Here is a 25926-nt window from a genome sequence, read left to right as displayed (position 1 = left end):
TCTTTCACAAGTGACCTGTCGATGAGGTTTGACTGGTTTTTAACAAATTGGGAGAAGTTTTTTAGACTCTAGTGGGTAATTAAACTTCTGCAAAGTCTTTGATAATTTGAATGGAAAATTTTAAGATAACAATATCAAAATCATCAGTCATAATGTCTGTTGAAATTCCAAAAGAAAAACCAACATCAAAGAAATAATTTTCGTATTTATTTGTACAAGTCGTATTTTTTCAAACATATCAATCAATGTTTCGGTCAGAAATGTTACCTCATTGCATTAATCTTTTACTGGACGAATTAGGATTTCAATTGATTTCCCTAATTTTTTCCCCGATATTCCTTCCCCTTTTGATCCTTTAGTTTAAAGATACTAACCATAAAATATTAATGAGGAAAAAATTTTGTGTGTTTTCTGGACTTGCCCATGTCCATAGAAATAACATTAAAATTGAAAATAAAAAAAATTATTCATTAGAAATAGATTAAAAAAAAAAAAAGCATAAAAGCTGATATGAATAAAATTTTTTTGTAAATTAACTTTGGAATCTTACATGTTCAGAAAAAAAATCAAGTGCTTTCACGTAAGAAAAAAAATTTTTTTTTTCAAATTAATAAACCCGATGTTCTGAATTGGGAACATTATCCAGTAAAAAGTTAATGAAAGTGTTGAATTTTTTTTATTTGAAGAAATTCAGTTGAACAGGGAAATGGTTGATTTCTGCATTACTATAGGCTGAAAAATTCCACAGCCTCTCTCATTCTAGAGAAATTTTGTGTTGTGGTTCATTCATGTTTGGAGAAAGAAAATATAGCCTATGGTGTCAGGGGTGAATTCTCCACTCATCCATGCTGAAATAAGACAATCTGTAACATATATTTCTAACTGCGCGGATAAGTTATCGCATGTTATATTCTTTTCTTAATTTAAACTGTAATTGTTTGATATAATTAACATGCCATAATACACTGAATACTTATTATGAGCAGATGAAATACATTTTTCAACGAAACTGTTTTAAAAACTTTTTCTCCTGGCTCGCATAACTATATTTTTTGGTTAACCATGGTCTTCTTCGTCACCATTACCTTGGATAATTAAAGTGTTACTGTAACTGAACACTATTGCTTAATGCAAACTGGTCATGATTGCAAATTTTTTACATATGTATCAAAACGCCTTTTATGTACATAAAAAACTAGTTTTAATAAAATTGGGACATAATATTTATTATCTTTGTGCCTTTGAACTTTTCTAGGAATCAATGATACTAAAATATATTTCAGTTTTACTCATCTTTGATATCACATGTTCTGTCAATTTCACCAGTGTTATGCATTTCCTTATGCTTATTAAGCAAAGTCCATTTTCTGAATCTCATATGGCACAGCAAGCATTCATAAGGTTTGCCGCCAATATGGCTTCTTTTGTGGACTTCTTTCAGAGATGCTTTATCAAAACTTTCGCCACACACTTCGCAGGTATATAAATTCTCACCTAAATGTGATAGTCTGTGTCGCCTAAGGCACAACTTATCTGCAAAACTTTTATCACACACATTACATTTATAGGGTTTCTCTCCAGTGTGCGATCTTCTATGAATATCAAGTGAATGTTTTGATGCAAAAACTTTAGCACACATATCGCACGAATGAGGATTACTTGATTCATGGAGCTTTAAATGATTTTCATATCGACTAGATGTCGTGAACCATAAGTTACACATTACGCATCGATAACGACCACTTGAATGACTTTTCTTATGGTAGTGTAGCCCACTCTTCCCCGAAAAACGCCGATAGCAGATTGAACATTCGAATGGCTTTTTATCTCCGTGAACTTCTTTCTTGTGAACACTTCTCGCTAGCTCATTGGGAAAATTTTCTTCACACTTTTCACATTTAAAAGCTTTCACATCGGAATGAAGCTTCATATGCACATTCAGATACTGTTTAGAAGCATACGAACTGCCACAAATTTCACAAACAAAAGTCTTGCTTTTTACATGGGCTAACTTATGCATTGCAAAATCATTCAACCCGTGAAACACTCTTGAACATATGTTGCAAACAAGCGATTCAGAATTTTCATCACTAGTGGAATTTTCGGTGGTATTATTAATAACCTCAAACTTCACGAGAGATTTTGAAGTATTTTGTAACTGCAGTTTTTGATTCATGTGAATAGTTAGGTGACGTTTTAACCGAAATGGCATTTTAAAAGATATGCAACAAATAGGACATTCTAGTTGATCGGTGCTATTCAACAGAGTATCTAGATTTTCAACCAAATTGCTGTCCATCGAATCTGAAATTTCACCAGCATGCACTCTCTTGTGCGTACTCAGATGTTGAGCAGCGCGGAAATTCTTCCCACATATTTCGCACTTGAATGGTTTCTCCCCAGTGTGAAGCCGCAAATGAGACTGTAACCTGGATGTCCTGTCAAAGCTTTTGCCACAAACGTCACAAAAAAGTCTCTTCTCGATCAAGACATGCGTCTTCTTATGCTTCGCAAGTTCCACTTGGCTGGAGAACTCTGAGTAACACACGCCACACTTGTGAACTTTAGCTCGACAGTGGTTCTTTAGGTGGTCTCGCAAAGATGACTCAGCAGGGATACTTTGATGGCACGCATCGCAACGATTCGGCTTCATTTTGCTGTGCGATATTTTATGTCTCAGCAACACCCTTTTTTGCGTGAACACCTTTCCACAAATTTCGCACTCGTGAACGCCGTCGTGGTGCGTCTTATGAGCCTTTAGTAACGCCCTGGTGTCGAATTCTTCGGTGCACTCATTGCAACCGAATTTGAACATCGTGGTGGGATGGTCCGTGGTCTGATGTGAATACAGCGCATCTATACGGTAGAAGGACTTGTTGCATACCCGGCAGTCATACGGCTTTTCGCCGCTGTGCTTCCTGGAGTGTCTTTCCACGCTGGACTTGTGAGCGAACGTCAAATCGCAGGACGGACACTTGTACCTATCGGAGCTAACGTCGTTGTTTTCGTTCCTCTCCATCGTCAAAGAACTTTTAATAGGTTCGTGTTATAGAGACTGATACCTTGAGTGGAGCTAACTATGGGAAGGATACCATTAGCTCAATTATACACGATTATTACACAAATGAAACAAAACCCCCTCCACTAAATGATTAAACATTTTCGGTTTCTTTCAAGTTTGTAACACAAACACCCAGTTGTCCTTCCACCCATGTTCTTAAATAAATTTAAATATCGGATTCATTGCAATTTTATGAAAAAATATCTATTTTGAGCATTAAAAATGCTGATTTCATTTAAAAATTCGCGATTCATTGCGACTGTTTCAATTGCAAAATGGATTTTTTTTTTCTCTTCCCAACAAACTTTTTGATGCGGTCAAAGTCGTCTGGATGTTGCAAAATACTTTTTAATGCAGTCAGAGTCGTTCATATCTAGCAAAATAAGTCGTTTATGTATGAAAAAATATAGGTATACTTGGACGAGCAAATTATGGATCATGAGCATCATTTATGTAATTTTTGTATATATACCACATTTGTTTTGTTTCTTGAAAATTTTTTGCGCTGTATATACAGTGATTTTGATTTAATATTTGTAGATTTTGTGAAATAGTTTCACACCTGTATGTGTTTAAAATGTGTAAAGTCCTGTATGAATGTGTGTAGTTATACAAAGTGATCGTGACCTGTTCCGCCAAACGAAAGGATGTGATAGATGAGCCCAAGTGGGTCACGAAACGTTATGGTGGATACTCAATTACGGGGGGGGGGGGAAGCATGGTCTGAAAACCCGAGATTTGTGAAGTTTTTGAAAGACCTACAGGCAAGCTAAACACATACTTGGAAAGAACGGAAAAATCTTATTAGGTGACACCAATTTCATCGAAATATATCTGGATTTATTGGTGATCTACAAGCGCTGAATGATTGGCAAAGTTCAAAATCAAATCGTCGCCAAAATTTTTAATTGCCAATTCCGCAAACACCCTTATAGCTACAATCAGTCAAATTTACCAAAAACTTGTGCATTGTAACAGCTGTCAAAGCCTACAACAAATCATATTAGTGTTCTGGTTCAGGAGAAATTTAGCCTTTTGTTCATAATACATCACTGAAATCAGCTTTTGTCAAAGTAGATATTCCATGAAAATTCAGAATTGGCAAATACAGATTTTGATGACAATTTGATTTTCCAGAAAAAAATCCTATAAGGCGTCATTACCTCTTATAGGATGTCTGCATTTACTGGCGAGCATCAATCATTGAGAGATTGGCAAAGGGAAAAATCGAACTGTTGCAAAAACATACTAAATTACTTTGATGAACTCAGATTTATGATGCATTGCAAACAAAAAGCTAAATTTCTCTTGAGTTAGATCGCCGATAGGTTTATTGTAAGGTCTTTCAAAAGCTGGTGTAATGGATTTAAAGTAATATGACATTTATTGAAGTAATCAAAATAACAATATTAATAAAATTTATAGATTGTAAAAAAAAATGATAGCCAATTTTTTACCTTTTGATCTCTTATTACTTATTGGGGTAAAATGTACTGTACACTTTGATTTATACCAGTAATTTTTCATTTATATTAACAGAGCAACTGTTAGAATATAAGTCACATTTCTTCATAATAGAACTCTCTATTGCATATTAATTTTACATATACATCAAATTTAATTTTAGCGTTTCAACTCTTCATCAGTAGTTAATGATACAACTACAATGTAATCTTGAACACAGGATCTTAAACACTTTTGACTTGAGGTGGGGGGCCCTGGGCAGGGAAAAGTAAACATAAGACCTCAACATGGGGAAGAATGTCTAATTTTTTTCAACAAAGATATTGTGTTTAAATTTGAAGCCCTTTAAATTAGTAGGACCAATGCAGAAATGAGATCTAGCTCGAACAGACCCTAACGTTTCAAAAACCTTAGTTGGCACATAAACTTCCCAGCGTAACTTTTGTTACTTAAGCTAATCCATTTGGGTATATAGGATTTTATGGTGACTTTTAAGCATATGGCAATGCTGTTAACAAGCTATTTTTTTAATGGGAGCCATAAAAATAGTCTGTTTGTTTTTTTTTCTGATTTTCTCAAACGGTTTCATAGTGACGAGTTAACCGAAATTAGAGACGAGTAAACAAGGGTTTAATAACATTGTTGTCTATGGAAGCTGGAAGATCCTAAAGAAAAATGACGACTTAACCGTAGTGACGACTTATCAGGGTGACGACTTAACAAGGTTTTACTGTATATGGTTAAAAATATATATATTTTAAATATCTGCCAATTATATGGTGATTTTTATCTTTCCTAATACATAAAATTCTTTCTCACTCTAAAAAACTAATAATCTAATACACTAATTTTGTATTTTTCTTTGTCTTTTTTTTCTTGGCATCCCAAAGTCCTAGGTTGGTGCAAAAGGACGTAAAATAAGTCAAGCATATTGTGGAGGAACTGGGACACCCTGAATCAGATCATAAAATGGAAAGTCCTGAAATTGATGATGATAAATGGGAATGTTTCGTGTGCCACGAAGTTTTCTCTGTCAAGGGTAGCCTTACGCGCCATTTAAAGACACATGGGGCTGAGCGACCCCACAAGTGCCAGTTCTGTGATTCCTGTTTCCGGCGGCCCGATCACTTGTACCAGCACTACAAGGCTATGCACCCAACGGAGCTACTGAACTTCGAGTGTGACGAGTGCCACGAAGTGTTCAATACCAAAGGTAAGCTGAGGCTGCACAAGACTGAACATACTGGTGCTCACCAGTGTGAGTTCTGCGGCCGCATATTCACCAGGAAGCAGTTCTTGACTGTTCACAAGAAAACACACACTGGTGAAAAACCTTACAGCTGTGAATATTGCTCCAAGTCTTTCACTTCAAAGTACTTCCTTCGAGAACACCAGAAGAGGCACACAGAAGAAACTCCCTTTAAATGTGAAATATGCAAGATATACTTCCAGAAAGAATCTTGTTTGAGAGGACACCATACTAGGCAACACGTGATTGTGGATGATGTCTCGTCTTCGAAAAGAAAAAAAAAACTTAAGGTACACGATATTAAGACAGAAATTGTAGACGTGACTTGCTTAAATCGTGAGAAAGCATTGGATCGTTCAGGTCAGGAACATAAAGATACACTGTTTGCATGTGACACTTGCAATGAATTTTTTAACAGTGAAGCCATGCTGATAGAGCATACACAACTGCATGTAGGACAGGGACCGCCGCATACTTGTGATTTGTGTGGTGAGGATTTTTACGATATGCATAATTTGAGGTTGCACAAACAAGCTCATTCTCTGCAAGTAATGTCTGACATGAGAGTGAAGCAAGAGGAAATAAACAAGAAATGCCCTATATGCCATATAAATTTAGATAATTCAAATCAATTGCAAGAACATTTATCATCACATAAATGCAATGAAATGTATCAGTGGAACTCTGTAGAAACTACCTGGATGTGTGATACTTGTGGGATGATATTTATTTCGGAGAGATCGATCCAAGAGCATGAATGCAAAGGTCAGTCTCTCGGTAATGGTACTGTAGTAGAAAATGTTCCTGATAGTGTTACAGTTTTTCAAGGTAAAAAAATAACTGAGAATACAGATTATACATGTAAAACTTGTGGTGCCAGATTCACCGAAAGTTCTCTTCTTTCTACGCATCTGATCTCACACACGAGTAAAGAAACAGTACCAGAATATACTGACTTAGTCATCCATGCAGGAAACTCTACAAATATAGAGCAGTCCGCTGATGTCGTTTATGTAAATAATGACACATCACTTGTTAATGTTGTGACAATCACTGATAGAAAATATTACGAATGTGACTTTTGTCATAAGCAGTTCACAACAAATTCGTATTTGAACGTCCATAAGCGGGCACACAGTGGCATAAAGCCTCATACATGTGAATTTTGCGGAAAGCATTTCACTGCCAAGTGCAACCTCAAAGTACATATCAGGCTTCACACTGGCGAAAAGCCATATACTTGTGAAGTGTGTGGTAAACGGTTTTCAGATATGTCCGCACGAAACTCTCACAGGCGCAGTCATTTTTCGGAAAAGCCATTTTCTTGTGATCTTTGTGAGAGAACATTTTCTCAAAAGCAAAGTTTCATTTTGCACCGAAGAAGTCACTCAGAAGAAAATTCATTGAAATGCTTATCTTGTGACAAATGCCTCACATCGTCGACCATTAATGTTCACAAACAAGAACATTCAGGAAGTGGAACGTACCAATGTCAAATGTGCTTGAAAATATTAGATGCAAACCATAATCTTCAGTTGCATCTCAAAAACCATGAAAAAAGTCCTAACATTTGTGGAATGTGTGGAGAAATATTTGATAAAAAGTATGAATGGAGTGACCATATCTCAACTCACACGTAAGAAATCAAATGGTGAAAAGCGGAGGCAAAAATATTGTATTGATATACTTTTTCATTGTCTATTCAGGGGCGAATAAAATATGTGTGGCATAATTATATAAACTACACTCTGTGATATCATATATGAGTACATTCACATGAGAACCTGTTACAAACATTTTTGTTAATATGAGTGCAAGCGATAATGTAAAACAGCCATATCGTGAGCTAAATTTTAGTGCCAATCATCATCAAAATTACTTATTATGTCAGACCAATCACACTGTCCTTTTCGAGATGTTAGCTCTTTACCTGTGTAGGCTGGGCCAAACACAGGGACGCCGGAAGTCAAAAATGTTTGGTATTGCTCGAGTAATGAACATAATGTTCACTTGGATATGTGTGGCACCATATGTCACACATTCAACCAAAATGTCTCGTTTTTGGTAAATCTCCCATCGCCCGAACTGGGGGTGGGAATGAGCTATATTTGAATGATGATTGGTGTTGCTGAGCAATACCATTCAAATGATTGGTGTTGCTTTAGCAACATGAGCATATATGTTCCGGCGTCCCTGGCCAAACAACATTCAAAACAAACCCTTTAACAACAATAAATCAACAATATAATAAAAAATAATCAGCAATATAATAAAAAATAATCAGCAATATACAAAATAATCAACAATATATAAAATAATCAACAATATCAAAAACCCTTCTCAACTGAAAATATCAAGCACTTGTCAAATGAGAATATCAAACCATTCTCAAATCAGTGCCGTCTTAGTGCATGGGCCCATCCAGACTCGGCCCGGAGGCCTCACAAAAATTAGATTTGGTTTAAATTTTCTGGAATTTACCTTTTAGGGCCTCAGAAAAATCACTTGGCCCATGATGCCCTTAAGACAGCCGTCTCGAATGAAAATATCAAACCCTTCTCAAATGAAAAAATATTAAACCATTCTCATAACATTTTATATATATATCGAAAATATCGGATGCAAGCAAAAGAGATGAGATTTAAAATATTTTTTATTAATAAAAACAGCAAAAGGAAGTGTTCATGTGTGTTAAGTGAAATGTTGTTCTTTTTAATTTATATCATGCTTAAAATATTTATAATAAACAGTCAGGTGATCATTTTATCAAAAATATCAGATATTTTTGATATTTTCAAAAATATCACAATATTTACGAACCCTGCTGGGAAGCAAGAATTACTGTCACTCAAGCCTGATTAACTCGTATCTACCTCAGAATATTTTTTCCAAATGTACCTCCACTTCCTCTTCTGAAAGATTTTAAACCATTTCATGAAAATGAAGGATTCGGCTGAATAGGAAATACATAAAAAAGGGGGTAGGGAAGCCTGTGTTTTTTCCATGCAAAAAGTTCTTTCAAGTGCATGGTCACTCATTTTGTTTTGAACAACCCACGGTTCTCTTACGAGTTGAATGGTGTCACTATCCCAGATGCAACTAGAGTCACAGATTTGGGAATTCTCATTGTTCAGCGGTAGTCAAAAAATCCAATAGAATTTCAAAAATTTCTCTTCACGCTCTCCTTAAGTCATTCCATAGAAGCTATCCATACTTAGAATACGACAACCATAAATATATTTTAGGAGCATTGTGTAATATTTTATCATGTATATATATTGCTTTTAGTTTTTATAATTGCATTTTTAATTGGGTTGCTGTATTTTAGAAATATATGACATCAATATTTGTTATGGGCATCTTTTTCTCAGCCACTTCGTTGGGCATTTTGCCTGTTGTGGCATTGTAGTTGTATTAAACTTTTAGCATGAAACAAAATCTGAACCAAAGTTTTTGTCTGGAGATTCTAGGTGCTTATCTTTTCCATCTACATGTATCAGACACATAAATGAGCTGACCAAACCACAAATGGACGAGAACGAACTTAACAAATACCAGCTTATAGTCTATTAAAGTTGGTGTTGGATGTGTACATTGTGTAAGATAAAAAGATCGTCTGCATTTCTCATCTTCCTGTAAATTCTCATTTATCCAGATTTGAAGCTGCTTTAAGCCTTCAGTTAGTTTTTGTTCTTTTATAACACTTTTTGGTGTTTTCAAAAACTTACCTTTCAATCTTGGGCAGTACCTGGAACAAATTAAACTATTTTCCATAGAAATCTATGGGAAATAGAGTTTTGCCTAATGAACGTGATTCTGAAACGAATCATCTTCATTAGCCGAAGTATCACTGTATTTTTTTGTGAGGGCAACTGGGCGTGTGCTGAAAGCCCAAAAAATTGAATAACCTATTCCAGGACTTGACAAATTGAAAAAATATTTATGCACCAGAAAAATTTCTTAGGAACCAAGCATGCTTTTTTCTTAAGAAATACATCCTATATGAAATTTTTATGATTTTTCGGGACTTGATAACTCTTTTCTATGTTGAGAAATATACTATAATGAAATCAGAAAAATTTCATATCCTGCTTACACTCAAATATAGCAATCATGTAGAAAATTTTGCTTTCCAATACTGATGTTCTAGTTGGCATGGTAATGTGGCACCTGAGATTTGTCAAGCCCTGGCCTATTCAACTCACACTGATACCTCAGTTAAAAAAATGCCACAGCTTGTGAATTTTTTTCAGCTGACAAAGATTTTCTCATGATTTTTCTGCCTCGGCTAACGAATGCGGATTCCACTAAAGAACATTTTTATTGATATGGATGTATATGCTAACCTAACACAGCCATGCTGTGAGCTGAATTTTTGTGCCAATCATCACATCAGTATTGCTGTAACCAGAGCCCGATTTACTCATGTCCACCTTGAAACCTTACACGTGTCTACCTCCACATTTCTTTCTAAAAGTTTTTTAACTATTTCATGTGAATTGAAAGATTCTGCTGATATATAGAACTGAATAGTCTTGACATTTTAGGAGCTTACCTTTTCCATCTGCATGTATCAGACAGACATGGAAATGAGCTTACAAAATCACAAATGGATGGGGACACCTACCAACTCAACAAGGAAGTGTCAACACCAGCTTTAGTAGAGTCTAGCTGGTGTTAGTTGTTTAAAATAAAAAGATGTTTAGTATCTTATCTTCCTGTAAATTTTCAATTTTAAAGCTGTTAATTTTAACTTTATTTTTTGTCTTTTTGTAGTGCTTCTTAGTGTTTTATGGAAGTTACTTTAAAATTCTGAGCAGTTCTCAGAATGAATTAAATGATTTTTCATAGAAACTTATGGGAAATCACATTTTGGCTTACAAACGGGATGAATTATCTTTGTTAGCGAAGGTAATTATGGTAATTACTTTCTCCATTTTTTTTAATTCTTGGATTGTTTGTAAAATTGAACACATGATGAGTTGCAAAACAGCCTATTTCAGAATTTTCAGAATTAGAATTAATTTGGAAAGTATTTATATTAGTAATCCAAGTTTGTGTGTGCTTACCACTTTCGCACATTAGCTAAGCTTAAATGTTGGTCTCTTCACAAAGTGGCTGACCAGTTATGCACTACTTCATGAAGAGCTTAGAATTATGATGTTAGCTGTGGAATTTATACGTTGTTAATACCAAAAAAGTGCTATAAAGAAGGCAAAAACTTATCAGAGACTAAAATGAACAACTTTGAACTTGGGTAAATGAGAATTTACAGGAAGGTGCGTTACTGAAGATATTTTTTATTTCACACCAGTGGTTCCCAACCGGGAGTGCAGGAGAGATTTTTTGGGGGTGCGAGATGAAAAAAAAATTAGTGTTGACTGATTATTCAGAAAAATTGAAAATTTAATTTTTATCATTTTAATTCATAAAAAATATTAATCATACCAATATTTTGGCACCACAAATTTTGCATTGTAAACAAGTTTTTTTTTCAATTAGAGAGCATACTTCTTTTTCATTTCGGTGTAGAAAAAATATTTACTTAAATTATTTCGTGGTTTGTTTTCATTGGTACCTTGTGTTATTAGCATGTTGTGCTTTGATTTGATACTGTCGTGAACACATGACTCAGAAAAAATATCAAAAAATGCAGTTGTGCGAAAGAAACATTAATTTCTAGTTGCCGCAGCTGAAATCAGTAAGTGAAGAACTATTCAGAATCTTTTTTTCCAAATCTCAAAAAATGTTACCAAAATAGTTTCATTTTTGAATTTTTTGAAACAAAAATAGAGCCAAAATTAAATATATTAGCCATAGCCAAAAATACATTAAAAAATAAGTAAACGAATTCATAGAAATTAATTATTGAATATTTAATGTAGTCAATTACAGAGGGAAAAACCCTTAATTTTCTAACATATAAAAACATATTATCCAAGGTGGTTCAGAAAAGTAAGTCTTATTGCTCTGGGGGTGCGGGGAGGAAGAAAGGTTGAGAACCACTGTTTTACACTAATGTACACAACCAATACCAGCTTTAGTAGATTGAAGCTGGTGTTGACACAAGCCAGTTGAGTTAGTGGGTGTCCCCTATCCATTTGTGATTTGGTCAGCCCATTTCTGTGCCTGATACACGTAGACAGAAAGATAAGTTCCTAGGAAGAAAAAGAACATGTGCTTATGAAAACATAAGCTCCTTTTTCTTTTCAATATATTTTCTATTATATCAGTCTTTTTTACATAAAAACTTTACATAATATTTCATTATGTAATACATAAATATTCTTGAGAATATTTTCTAGAAGGATTACCAATATTAGAGCCCGGAAGTTCAGGCGCTGAAAATAGTGAAAATAGGCACTAAAAAAGGGCCTTTATGCCTGCCTATCCATTTTTGACAACACGCCCAAAAAGTAGCCACTAAAAAGCATAAACAATAGAAAAAGGAAACATAACTAAAAGTTATGATATTCGGGGGACAAAAACTGGCTAAAAAATTTAGTGCATTCACTGAACCCACTGTTCCATCAATAGATTACAATAACTACATTATTAGCTAAGTAATTATTTCTCCAAAGAAAAAGTGTTTGCGGTCATTCAACATATAGATAATATCTCTCTGAGATGGGAAGCGGGGTGTGCCCGGTCTTCAAAGGTCACACGTCATTCAACATGGTAGATGGCATAACTATAACAAGCTTCCCGTTAGGTTCACAACACAGGCATGCATATTCAAACATGTACCAACATATTAGAAATTCTGAGGAGGAATATGGATGAGGTACATGTGTGGTTTAGTAGTAGTGGTCATTCAACATTGGGTCGTGATTCGATTCAATCAAATATTTAATATGTAATTTTCTGAATGCAAAATAGTGCTAGCTGAAATTAAAGGAAATTTATACAGAAGCTGTAAAGTTTTCATATGGAATTATTTAAAAAAACATTTTCATATACTAACAATATATTCTCTCAAAATTTTCAAGTATCAAGCTTTGTATTTGATTGGTTTACATAAATTTGAAAAAAAAAAAAGGATTTCTAGAATTCTGGAGATTTTTGCATATCTAAAATAACTTGCCATGGTTGTTTGTAACACATTTATTTATGGTGTAAAAAAAATCGTAGCATATCTGGAGCCCTGTCAGCTCCAACCCTACTCTGTTGAAGCCATGACATCAACTGATAAGGTATTGGGGCAGAAGTAGATTTCCCCCTAGCATTGTAAATGGATAGTCATTGGTCAGCTATTCATCTACAATGCTGTGCCATGCGAAGAAGCCTGTACAGAAACATATTTTCTCATTTGTTCAAAGCTTTTCTCAACATAATGGTTGCTTTCAACTAGAGCATAGTTCCAAAAAACTTATTGTTCCATTGCCCCTTCTTCAGAATTTTTTTTCTATAATCACCTCCAACAAACCCATAGGATCCTATGTTATACTCGTAGCTTCTATTGTCCCCCTCTCCCAGACCATTCATCACCCACCAGGGGCAATATTGCCCACTTTGGGGAACATTGTTCTAGAGCTCTTACAATCTTGATGTGAATTTTACAGTACGTTGAAGCTATTTGAAAGCTATGTATGGCAGATTGATTGACTGATGGAGCATCTATAGCAAGAGATGAAAAGTCTGCTTCTATGTCTAACAACAATTTTCCTATCTCTTAGACACTTATGCTTATTTGCGTTTAAATGAGGCCAGGAGGAGGAAGGCTTTCTGATAAGAAACACTTACTGTACTAAAGAGTTAAAGATTTTAAAAAGAAAAAAAGGTTTTCCTTGAAGTTTTCAATGTTAAAAATATCTAAATTCTTCAGAATATGGCCTCTAAAATGCATTAATAAACATATGAAAATGTCTAAATAGACATTTACTCCAGGAAAAATTAAAAAAAAAATTTCTATAAAAAAGTTTGAAACTAGACAGAAAAAAAAGATTTTGCCTGAATCTCCTGTCTCTATTATTGATAGCTGGAGAATATTCTCAAGTTATTATAAGAGTAGTCCATCTAGACTCTAGAGAATTCTCGAATATTCTCCTCGGTGAGAATATCCTGAAGCAGGGTTGGTAGGTATTTAATGCATGGTAGTTTTTGACAGATGCAGTTTAAACCATGTCAAAAATGTCAAATATTGTCTTTCAATACAAAATTCCCCTTTGAAATTACCCATATTCATTGCATGTAATGTTTAAAGTCACTTTGTTATACAAAAAATAAATATTTAATGTGATTGTAAAATAATTTTATACTCTCTACATAATTATTTTGGACAATATATATGTTTTTTCTTGTAAAATATACAATTTAAACAGAGAATAACATAGAAGAGCTGAAAGAAAAACTATAGAACTACACTGCTCAAAACAATTAGGGGAGCAAGCAAAAAAGTGAAGAAAACCGTGCGAGGCAGCCACATATTGGCATACGATGGATAGTACACGCATATCAATGCAGAATACAGAAAAAAGACGTAAAAAAATTTGGAATTAAACTTTAATTCTTTGAAAATATGGAAAAACATGAAAAGATGATTTAGGGCAACAATTTGGTTCCATGTAAACGATAAAAAAAAGTACTGTTTAGACATGATGCATGAGTTTTAATAGGGCGTGTGGTCTCCTCGAACAGCTAAGACTGCTGCACACCTGTTTGCCATGGATGCGATGAGGTTATGGATCAGACTTTCGGGAATACTGTTCCACTCCTCAAGAAGTGCAATCTGCAAGTCTCGGACAGTAACAGGGGGCCTTGGTCGCGCAGCAATGCGTCGTCCATGTTTGGGACATGCTCGATTGGATTCAGGTCAGGAGAGCATGCTGGCCATTCCATACGCTGTATTGTTTCAGCTTCAAGCATGTTCTCCACCAGTTGAGCTCTATGCGGTCGGGCATTATCATCCTGGAAAACAAAGGAATCTCCAATGGCTCCAGCATAAGGGATGACATGAGGTCGCAGTATCTCGTCTGCATACCTTCAGGCCGTCAAAGTGCCATTCCGAATGATATGCAGGTCCGTACGTCCGCCTATGCTGATTCCACCCCATACCATCCAACCAGCTCGTCTGTATTGTGACCTTTCACGAACGAATGCGGGGTTATTTTGAGCGCCCCTGTCCCTCCATACCAGAACACGTCGGGTGTCACACTCCAGACTGAATCGGGACTCGTCTGTAAACAGCACTTGGCTCCAATCATGTTGCTCCTAATCTCGATGTTCAGCAGCCCATCTTCTTCGGGCCGCATGGTGGCGTGGGGTCAACGGAATGCAGACCATTGGCCTACGTGCATAGAGCCCTCCCTCATGAAGCCAATTACGTACTGTTTGGCTGGACACCCTTCGTCCTGTTGCCAAGAGCAACCGTCTTTGCAACTGCGTAGCATTCTCTGTTCTGTTTTGACGGGCTGTTAACCGTATATACCGGTCATCAGTTGCTGTAGTGGCGCGTGGCCGACCTTGCCCTGGTCGACGTCTAACATTTCCTGTTTCTTGGAATCGATTCCACAACCTTGCAACAACACTTCTGGCGACTCCAACAGCGTCCGCGACACTACGTTGTGTTTGCCCGGATTCCAGTTTGCCTATAACACGCCATGCCATGGATTCCGGTAAATCATGTTGTTGAGACATCCTCAAGTCACCTTGTCTCAAAAAAAAATACTGTGCAATCAAATTTCACAGTTACGACAGTAAAACAGACGTTTCTGCAACATCCCGATTTCTGCCCTTATCTCCTTTTTCTGGTTTTTGACGTCATGAACTTTGATTTGCATATGAAGTTTTCTTCCTCCGTTTCCTGCTAGGCTTTAAATTATGGATGATTCATTTCATGTTACTTATCGGTATACATCTTTGCGTAATTTTGTTAAAACCATGTGCTCCCCTAATTGTTTTGAGCAGTGTATTTGATATTCTTCAAAGCAAGATGATTCTCAACCTTCCAAAATTTCTTCAACTGCTTACACATATTTATTGACATAAACCATCTGCTGTATTCTCTTCATAACAGATAAGTGTTTAAAAAATTCTTTTACACCATGTATGTAATGCTGATTTCTGTTTTATGTTAAATTATGTAGATAATCTCACTGAAACTTAAAACAATACTCTTATTGGGTGCATAAATGTCAAAATAGATATTCTATACTCAGTAATTATATAATTCAAAATATAAAACACTTTAAGCTACATAAAAGTAAGTTTTTGTTATTTAACATATCTACAAGGTTAAAACAAACTATTTGAGAACACTAACAATAAGTTTTTGACTGTTTCAATACTGAGTTGGTTTCTGAGGTCAAAAACCAGAAGGCTCTCAAAACCTCCTATCACACATATTTTAAATAAACAGCTCTATCGCTTAACACAGGTAATCAGTATAGATAAAATTAATCATAAAATTATAAATTATCTGTTCTAGACTCTGTATGATGAAATTTAAAATTACAAAAGAAAAATATTTTGTTTCGATTATTGTCATAAATTAGTGTTTAAAAATAAAACATTGTAATGTGCAAAAAAGGTTTTTCATGTTATATATCTATAGTGTTCAAAATATTACCCAAAATCATTCTTTAGGTTTTCGACAGTTTAAACCAGTTTTTGATGCTTCTCATGTCAAAAACCCAACCCTGTCCTAAGGGTTATTCCAAAGAATTTTACACCTCTATAACGATAAACTTTCTACAATGATATGTTTTTCTAGTCATTTGAGTATCGCTGATAGGAGTTTCACTATATAAATTTTTATGTGGTGCACTTCTTAAATCATTTCAGGATAAATTATTCAACATCAATAAGTAGGGATACGTAAATTTCGTATTTACGAAATAACCGAATAAATGTGAAATTTGCCAATTTTGATGAATAAAAGCAAAAATTTGAATTTTTCCTTCTTTTTTTGCAAAATCTTGATAATTAAATTTTATCATTAATTCTTCCGTGTATATTTCCAAGCTATAATTGACACCATAAAAGAATATGAAACTAAATACGAAAATAATCTTGTATCATACTCAGCGCATTACATGACCGCGTGCTTCAAATTATTAAAACCACTTCTTAGTAGCAACGTTTTGCAATACTAATGCTGAACCAGACATGCACTACCAGTGCTGGGCGCATAAAGTGAATCATTAAGGAACACAAAGAATTTAATTCTGTTGTGACCAAGACGAAGATAACTTTTTTTCACTGAAGAAAAATGAGAGCAGTGTGTATTTAAGCTACCAAAAAAGAAAAAAAAAGTATCACTGTATAAGTAGGTTATTCCTGGCAGCAAAATTCTTCCTGACACCTGTAGTAACCAGGCAGAATTTGTGGTTCAAAGGTATTCACCTGAGTGAATATCATATATTGCTGCTTTTCTCAATAAATATGAAAACGATTACTCCAGCATAAGTTTCTTAAAAATAAGTTTTGGCAATGAAATTCTACCTCCTAAAATACGGGTTCAGTTGACGTTTCCGAGTTCTGTAGAAAAATTAGAATAATTGACAATTTGAAAAGATCAAACTTTCCATTCACATGTTTTGTGGAGTAAGTTAGTACTTGTAGATTTGAAATCTTTTGGGCTCATATTTCAAGGGCATTTTTACAAAAAAGAAAAAATTGACAAATGAGTACAGTAGAGTCTCACTTATCCAACATAAACGGGCCGGCAGAACATCGGATAATATGGAGGTGTTAAGGAAAAGCCTATTAAATGTCAAACTATGTTATAATTTTGCACATTACAAACCTAATAATTATGTTTACAACAAAACAACAGGAAAAATTAAGTGAGAAAATTAACTTATAGTTACAGAATATTTTGAAGTTAAATACGGTACTTAAAAAAGTTCAGTCCTGTGATGATTTAAAAAAATTTTGATCGTAGTCTGCTTTCCTGACGAGTGCCGTTTCTTCAGTGCCAAATCTCACATCTTTATAGCATCATTATGTCGATTCCTGCAGCTTCTTGCTTCTCAATGTATTTATTGCAGTTTCTAGAGCCTTAACTCCATCGTTATGTGAAATTCTGAAAGCTCAACAGTTGGTGCTTGATAATATTTTTAATTTTTTGCAGTGGGACGTCAGATAATATGGAAAGTCGGATAAACAGGACTCTATGTTGGAATTGATGAACAGCATAGTATTCTGCTGAAGACACCGCAACAGAAAAGAGTTAAAATAAATTGACTTTACACATGGTAGGGGCCTCAGAAAAATCATTTTAGTCCCGAGGGTCTATGATAATATATTTTATTTATTTTTTCAAATTTTTATTTTTTGTGAAAAAATGAAATTATTTTTTTGTGAACAAATACGAAATTTCTGACCTGATTTTTTTTGCGAATAAATGCAAAATTTATTTAAAAAATTTTTTTTGGGAAATTTACGTATCCCTACCAAGTCATTAAAAATAATGAAAAAAGAGATGCAATTCACGTGGGAGGTAATTTTTTTTTCATGGGGAAAAAATAATAGGTAGGCCTATACTGGTTGGCAATGATAAAACCAACCAAGCCTTCATATGGGGGTATTTTGACAGTTGGGAGGGAGAAGTAACAGAGCTTAAATGACAAGCACAAATAGGATGCTCCAATATAAGTGGTGGTAATGATCTTATAGTAAAAATTAAAATAATTTGATAATGATTAGTGCTTGAAAAATTAATATTTCGTGACCAGCACTTGGCCCAGCAAAATTTATATTTCAGCATTTTGCAATATTTGCATTTCTTACATTTTAGAAAGCACAAAGAAAACGCTATCTTAAACTAAATCCAATTAATAGACGTCAAATACAATAATTAGGAAAATATTTTATTCAATGTGCTTCTTCATGTGTCTTTTTAACACAGATTTCACAGTGAAACTTTGAGAGCAAACGTCACACGCAAAGGGTTTTTCACCCGTGTGTGTTCTCCTGTGACTGTTCAACTCGTATTTCCGACAGAATGCTTTCATGCAAACATCACACTTGAAAGGCTTATTGTTAGAGTGTGTAGCCATGTGGTCTTTCAAGCTACTTTTCTTACAAAACTGGTGATGGCAAACTGCACATTGATATGGCCTGTCACCAGTATGTATCTTCCTGTGGTAATGCCTCGCAGATAAATCGGCAAAAGACTTGTCACAGAAGCCACACTTATATGGTTTTTCCCCTGAATGAACTCTTTTATGGACATCTAAATACCACTTTGCAGAAAAGCCTTTCCCGCAACTCTCACATTGAAAAGGTCTCTCACCTGTGTGAGTTCTTCTGTGAGCATTTAATCTAGAATTGGTAGTATACATTTTACCACATAAATCACACCGAAAATCTTTCGGACTCTTGGTGACAACACTCACCCTACTTTTGATAACCTCGCAAGACTTCTTTTCAGACTGTGTCAAACATTTCACATCATTATCAACATGAGTTTCTTGAAATTCATTCAAAATAATTCTAGAACTCTCTGAGATTTCTGTCGAAATGTTTTCAGGATCAGAGACATTTTTCGACTGCTTTAAATGACTTTTTTTATGCATGCGCAAATAACCTTCAGCAGCAAATGTTTTCAAACACACCTCACACTCATATTTACAAGTACTTTGCACATTCAAAGCATTCCCAAGCTTGACAGTGTGCACCAGCATATGTTTTTTCAAGTGATTCAAGCCTTTGAAATTTATCTTGCATATAGGACATTCCTTCTCGCTACCATCAGCGAACAGCACCTGGATAATCGGAGACTTATCGTCAGATGCCGCTATTGATATTTCGTTGGCATGAATATTTTTATGCACACTGAGATGTCTCGTGGCACGGAAAGACTTATTACAAACCTCACAAATGTACGGTTTCTCTCCTGTGTGAACCCTTTTGTGATCCCTGAGTCGTGCTGCCCGATCGAATGTCTTGTTGCAAACATCACACTCGTAACGCTTTTCTTCAATGTGTAAGCTCCGGTGCTTCAAGAACTCAGACTCGTCTGAGAAATTAAGATCACAGGAATGACACTCGTAAACCTTTTGTCCGCAGTGAACTTTTTTACTGTGCGCCAGCAAAGTATTTTTGTCGATGAAGGATTTCGTGCATATCTTACATTTCAAGGAAGCGGTCTTGTTCACGTGTCTCTTCTCATGAGCGATCAGAGCATATCTAGCGCTGAACTCTTTGGAGCAGATCTCGCACGTGTACACTTTGATGTCCGTGTGAGTCTTTTTGTGCCTGATGAGCGTCTGCCTGAAGAGGAAAGTTTTGCCGCAGAACTCGCATTGGTGCAGGCCTTCATGCTGTCTCTTGTGGGCTTTGAGCAGCTGCCTCGAAGAGAATTGCTCGTGGCACTCGTCACACTCTATCATGAACACCACGGTCGGGTGTTTAACCTTTTGATGGCCATACAGCTTGTCGACGCGGTGGAAAGAACGCTTACACACCTCGCATTCGTAAGGTTTCTCCCCAGTGTGGGTGCGGAAATGCCGGTCGAGGCTGTACCGCTGAGAAAACTTGATGTCGCACAAGGGACACTCGAACTGTTGAACGGGCTCCGTGATTTCGATCTCCGCATCAGTCATCGCTTCACGATTGAATAGTAACGCTATTCCAACTCCAGTACAATACAATTGAATTTTAAAAAAATGACTTCGAACGTCAGTTTGTTCATAATTTCTTCACTTTAGTAAACACTGTCCTAACTCCAATAAAATACAATTGAATAATAAAATGCTAACTTCGGATGTTAGCTCGTTCATAATTTCTTCACTGTCCAGGAACACTGCACTGGAGCAAACACAATGTTTACCATCTTTTAAGGGCTAAATGTTTACCATCCTCCACACATACGTGCCTCACATTATACAGAGATATAGCTGCCAAGGCTGTTCCCTGTATATTTATGACAAAGAGCTTCAGGCAGTGACAGGTCTCACAAAAAAAAAAAAAACATAAAAAGAAGCAATTTTATTATAGTAATATTATTATTTATTGAAAAAAACCTTTATGTTTCATATCTTTTTATGTTTCATTGATATCATTATTATTAGCTTTGCGTGATAATTTTTTTTTCTTGTCTGATTAATAAACGTTACTTTTTCCGATCTCTTCAAGCGCTTTGGCAACGGCTGTCAGTTCGATCTTCAGGACAGCCCAAAAAAAAAACGTGCTTCTTGATAATACTAATCTTATAAGTTTCGGTTCTTGTTTTTAAAATTACGGATCCAAGGAAGCTTTCGACCTCATTTTTGATCGAATGCCGGACAAAAATCTCTGGAGGCTGCCTTTGGAAGAGAGATAGAAGTAGATTTAGAAATGAATGGACACCCCAATATCGTTGACACGAACCAGGCTACCGAACATTTGAAGAATATATTGAATGTTGGTAAAGCTGACACAGGTTGGTTATCGATTTCTCAGTCTATTTCTCTTTGATGTGAGACGTCAATTTAATGTTTTAAGGTGTCGTATATGCTACGGATTAATGTTCGTTGCACCCGCCCAGTGAGTTGAAGGAAACGCTATCACATAATTGGCAACAAAGTACGTGATGCAGTATGTACAACTTGGCGCCTTCAACCTTTGATGTACCACAGGTTTTACTTGACATTTTACTGTCCCGCGGGGCCACTCGGCTACCCTAAGCACATATTAAGCTTGGGGCCACACTCATGTTCAGCCTGGTGGGATAGTCATTTGCAAATATTTGCTTCCAGTGTTTGCCCCTCCTTTTGTAATGACGCACCAGCAGCATAGGCTGGCCTAATGTTCCTAGATGAATATTTAATTCCAGAACACACTCCCGTTGTGATGGTTGATGTTCTTTGACCAATGTATAGCCAGACGGATTGGAAGATCGGGAAGGAATGTGTCTCCTTTTACTTGGGGTTGGGGCTGGTTGGTCCTGGTCGTTCCCTTCAACCAGCCTTTCAATACTTTTCAGCCTCCAACATTTAATGATCATTGCCAATAGTAGAGCAGCCACAATACTCGACCGTGATCAACCTTGGAATGTATTGGGCCAGGCTGGACATAAAGGTGTACTCTACTTTACCGAATAGCTTAGTGGCCATATGTTGAAGATCCCTTGCTCTATACCAAGGGTCTTCAATGTACGGTCTGGCCTGCCATTTTGGGACAATAAAATGATTTATGCAGCTAGTAATATAATTAGGTATTTTACATGATTATCAAGTTCGTGAGATCCATTAAAATAGTCGACACATGTTATAACCACCCCATGTTATTTCATCCATTTCATTATAACTGGTACAGGGTTTAAGTAACACAACATAATAATAGTTCATTAAAAAATAAATACTCAAAAATTTAATTTTTTTCCCAATTTTAATTGAAAGTGCATTAAATACAGCACCTCATACTGGAACCTAGAAGGATCAGGCCACGTGATCCCACCTTTCAAAGCTACTTTCTGAGGTTGCTGAGTCCCTTAGTAATTCATGGATATTCAATGCAATCGTAACCTGCATACACCCTTGTGGGCCGTATATACATAATGCAGACATTTTGACACCCTAAGACCCCTCTCCATCTCCGATTTCTTTATATTAGAGCTCCTACGGCACCTACGATGAAACATTCTTTTCGATACAAGTTCCGCGACCTCGATCATGCACTATGCATATGAAGCCGGGTCCAGACCCACTGTGAAAAACCTATCTACTCCACCACTTTGAACCACTCAAAAACCTGTTTTTAGCCCGTATTAATGCATAAATTGTGGCTGCATCTGTGAAGAATGGGGACCCTGCTGTGTCACGCATCAGTGTGGGGCAGTTTTGACGGAAAACAGGTTTTTGAGCGTTTGAACATCGTGTAGAGTGGAGGGTTTAGACACAGCTTTACGAATTGCCTTCTGTGCACAGACAAAACAGATCAGCTCCAAGTTAATCTTCTCTCGAACTCTTTCACATGTGTATACAAATTCATCATTATGGTAAAAATGCAATTTAAAAATAATAATAAAAATAAGTAAAACACTACAAGAAACTCGGACCTGATTTTTTAAAACCGATTTCCATAGTATTGAGTGTCTCCTTTAGCTTCGTAATTTATTGCGGCCATCCATAGAAACTACTGACAATCTGTAGCAGTTGTCAACTCTGAAAATGCTAATGATTGATGGATGTCTACCTGTTTTGAACCTCCTGTATGTATTTTTTGCGAAAGTTGCTGCTACTACTTTTAATTTTGCAAAAAATATGACCGTAGCTTAAACCCTGGATTGGTAGGATAAGTACCAAATGTTTTCATCAATGACTACCATGTTTCACTTTTGATATATCGACCCTCCCAATGTAATGCCCATTTTCAATGGGACGAGGGGGGGGGGGACATTATATCGAGCGTTGACCATATTAATTGTGGCTGCATCTGTGTGTGAAGGATGGAGACCCCAACTGTGTTTGCAGCTTAAAAAATCTGGAAGACACCAGCTGCTGCTTTATATCAACAGGCAAAGATGTCTGAAACACAGCGATGTTAGCAATGATGACAATTTGATTTGATGAACAAAAGACTCGTCTTCTCTTCAAAGTTCTTAAGGCCTGTTTACATGTGTTTAATTGGTAAATGATTTAGTGGAATAGTCTGATTTATTTTTTTCATTAAGTACACATTTTGGTCATGTGTCAGTGGTCTCATATTTATTATCCAATAAGCATTTACTAAATCACTTAAAGGTGTGGACATTTTTTTTGAGCACGACAACTTAAAATTCAGTTGAGTACTAAATCATTTAACGCATGTAAACAGGCCTTTAGTTGATGTGTGTAACCAACCAGTTTATTGTAGTAAAAAATTCGAGTTTACGTAAAGTTGAGTTTTAGAAGGAAGATTTCATAACAAGAATTCCGTGTAGATCTAGATCATCTTTTGTTCCTTCTACATTTGACTGTTGAAAAACATTTTTTTTTTCAATTGAAAAATGTTAAACTTTTTTTTATTTGCAGCTACAATAACCCCTGTAAGTGTCATGGAGCCACAAGGAGAGACTTATGATCATGTTAGCACATTCCAACGTGTGTGAGTATCTTTTTTACTACGTAATAAAAATGCTTAAAAGAAATAAGCAAGTATTTTGTGCATTTTAAAATTTGTGTGCACATGTATTTTACCGAATAAAGTATATAAACTATTCATATTCTATACACGGTTGACGAATCTAATGGTCAATAGGGACTAAAAAAATCCAAATTAGTGCTTAATGATTTGAACTAAATTTGAATCAGGAGGACACAAAATTTTTGGAAATTATTTCAGCGTGCACCAACACGGAAAGGGGTGAAATATGTGTTTATATATTTTTCATTCTGTCCAGCGTTTGGCCAGAAACATCCCTTCACTCAAATTAGACTTGTCCCTACAGCATGTGCACTGGCGTAATAAACCGGATTTGCTGATAAAAACTTTCTCTGAGTCAGAAGCATCAGTTAACGTTGCAGTTTGCCTGTTCATGGGAGAAAACAAGAGATTTGAGTGACTTTGAATGCTGCATGATTTTGGGCATCAGAAGGGGCAGTATCTCTGAAACCGCTAACCGTCTTGGCTGTTCGTGTACAATATCTGCAGTCTTCAAAGAATGGCAGCTAAGCCAAAAAACTTTGAACGGAAAGTGGGACAGTGTCTGGAAACCGCTTGTGAATGATAGGATAGAGGTACCGAGCTGCTGACACGCATTGTGTGCAGCAGAGCTAAAATGCAATCAGGGTTCGCACATCCTTACAAACTCCTTAAAAACTCCTAACTTTTCATTTCCCTCTGGAAGGACCCTTATAACTCCTTACTTTTTGCAGCCACGCCTGAAAAAGTCTTTTTTTTTTTTTTTCTCTGAAGGGATGATCTTTCTTAGTATAGGCGTTCCCCACGGGGTGATGAATAGCATTGCCTAGAAAAATAAGAGGAAGCTTCCCCCGAATATAAAGAGAAAGAAAAGAGAAAAAAAAACGCTCTCTCCCTTTATAATAGGAAATGTAAAAGCAGGGGATGGGATTGGAACATCCAATGGTTGTGCATATATGCCAACTGTTACGATTTTGTCGTATTTAGTAAATTAATACGATTATATGCTTTTGCTTCTAAAAATGAGATTTTTTACCTAATCGCTAGTTTTGACGCGTTTTCCTGCCTATGTCGCAAACTGGTCAGCGTTGGAAATCGATGGTCCGTAGAACGACATCACTCTGCTGAACCAGTAGCCGAAAATTTCCCCATGCCCAGTGGTGAGAAAGTTTTTTTAAGTTTTTACTTATGCGGCAAAACGATGTCTCGAACCTCCTATATTACGCAGTATACTGAGTGCAGACCTCGCAGCTTTCCTATTTTTCCTACTATTTTCCTACTTTTGCCGCAATCGTCTTTTTTTTTACCGCAATTCTCTCCTACTGTTCCTATTTTATCCCTCCTTCCTATTTGCTTACAGCCAATATCTCACTACGAAAATTCCGAGAAACTGCAAAATGTCACTGCTTTCTGCAGTTTTTTTGACGTGTTTTATTCACATTACAACTCGCTACTGAAAAAGAAGAAAGGAAAAAAAATTTCGAGTAAGGGATGACGACAAGCGTATCTTTTCGCCGCCGCGCCTTAAAATGCTAAAAACTGAAGTCCAGTGTGGAAAGCGAATCTGTTTCGCAGATTGGTTGCCGTAAATAAAAAGGCAAAAAAAGAAAAAAGAGGAACAGGCTCTATCCACACACAAGAGATTCCATGAGAGAGAAAATGGGTTTATCTCTCCTGGGATCCCGTAACGAGCGTTCATCCCTGAAGCCAGGTTTTCCTAGGAGTAGACTTTTTGCGCCTCGTGAACCTAACTGGATCATTTCGTGTCGGCAGAAATGAGTTACATAATGGCGTTACGCATTTGCGTTTTCCAAGCGTGGCGCATCGGCTCAGAATGGCTATATAGTATATGACCCTGGCGTCATCTACTCTATCGGCTGCATGCTCCGGTTTAAAGGGAAGAGACACAACACGAAAATGAAGGGAAGATCGCTGAAACGTACGGCACACAACGCTTAACTCCTCTAGAAGCAGTCTGCCAATCACGCCCGATGTAAAGCGCTGTCGTGAGCCGTATTGTGCTCTGTAGGAAAACAGTCGTACTGCTTTTCATATTGATGAATAGACAGCGTGTCGCGCTGGGTGATTCACGTTGCGCGCGGCA

General features: G+C 36.3%; 4 protein-coding genes across 4 annotated transcripts in view; 2 read left to right on the top strand and 2 right to left on the bottom strand.

The window, feature by feature from the left end:
* Window positions 1–203: 203 nt before the first annotated feature.
* LOC149070655 (uncharacterized) lies at window positions 204–3166 on the bottom strand. Its single transcript, XM_089249103.1, has one exon. The coding sequence runs from the start codon at window positions 3017–3019 to the stop codon at window positions 1286–1288; it is 1734 nt and encodes a 577-aa protein (XP_089105229.1). The 5' UTR covers window positions 3020–3166; the 3' UTR covers window positions 204–1285.
* A 254-nt stretch (window positions 3167–3420) lies between these two features.
* LOC149070654 (uncharacterized) lies at window positions 3421–7518 on the top strand. The gene is made up of 2 exons (XM_089249105.1): window positions 3421–3514; window positions 5416–7518. The coding sequence occupies exon 2, from the start codon at window positions 5495–5497 to the stop codon at window positions 7412–7414; it is 1920 nt and encodes a 639-aa protein (XP_089105231.1). The 5' UTR covers window positions 3421–3514; window positions 5416–5494; the 3' UTR covers window positions 7415–7518.
* Window positions 7519–18565: 11047 nt separating this feature from the next.
* LOC149070653 (uncharacterized) lies at window positions 18566–20587 on the bottom strand. The gene has a single exon (XM_089249114.1). It carries the CDS (start codon window positions 20321–20323, stop codon window positions 18587–18589), a length of 1737 nt encoding a protein of 578 aa, XP_089105240.1. The 5' UTR covers window positions 20324–20587; the 3' UTR covers window positions 18566–18586.
* Window positions 20588–20873: 286 nt separating this feature from the next.
* Window positions 20874–25926, top strand: part of Ge-1 (Enhancer of mRNA-decapping protein 4 homolog Ge-1) — a 152624-nt gene continuing 147571 nt past the window's right edge. The window contains exons 1-2 of the mRNA XM_089249021.1: window positions 20874–21141; window positions 23714–23786. Of these exons, the coding sequence (XP_089105147.1) occupies window positions 21057–21141; window positions 23714–23786 (158 nt within the window). The 5' untranslated portion in view covers window positions 20874–21056. The remainder of the gene's footprint in view (window positions 21142–23713; window positions 23787–25926) is intronic.

Source organism: Pholcus phalangioides, unplaced genomic scaffold (genome assembly GCF_987345545.1).
Source record: "Pholcus phalangioides strain wild (caught in Gottingen) unplaced genomic scaffold, Ppha-v1.0 ptg000021l_1, whole genome shotgun sequence".
NCBI lineage: Eukaryota > Metazoa > Arthropoda > Arachnida > Araneae > Pholcidae > Pholcus > Pholcus phalangioides.
This window is presented reverse-complemented; position numbering and strand designations above follow the sequence as displayed.

What these genes read in the sequence shown, in the direction of transcription:
- LOC149070654 (XM_089249105.1), top strand. Translation starts at nt 5,495, where the DNA reads ATGGAAAGTCCTGAAATTGATGATGATAAATGGGAATGTTTCGTGTGC.
- LOC149070653 (XM_089249114.1), bottom strand. Translation starts at nt 20,323, where the DNA reads ATGACTGATGCGGAGATCGAAATCACGGAGCCCGTTCAACAGTTCGAG.
- LOC149070655 (XM_089249103.1), bottom strand. Translation starts at nt 3,019, where the DNA reads ATGGAGAGGAACGAAAACAACGACGTTAGCTCCGATAGGTACAAGTGT.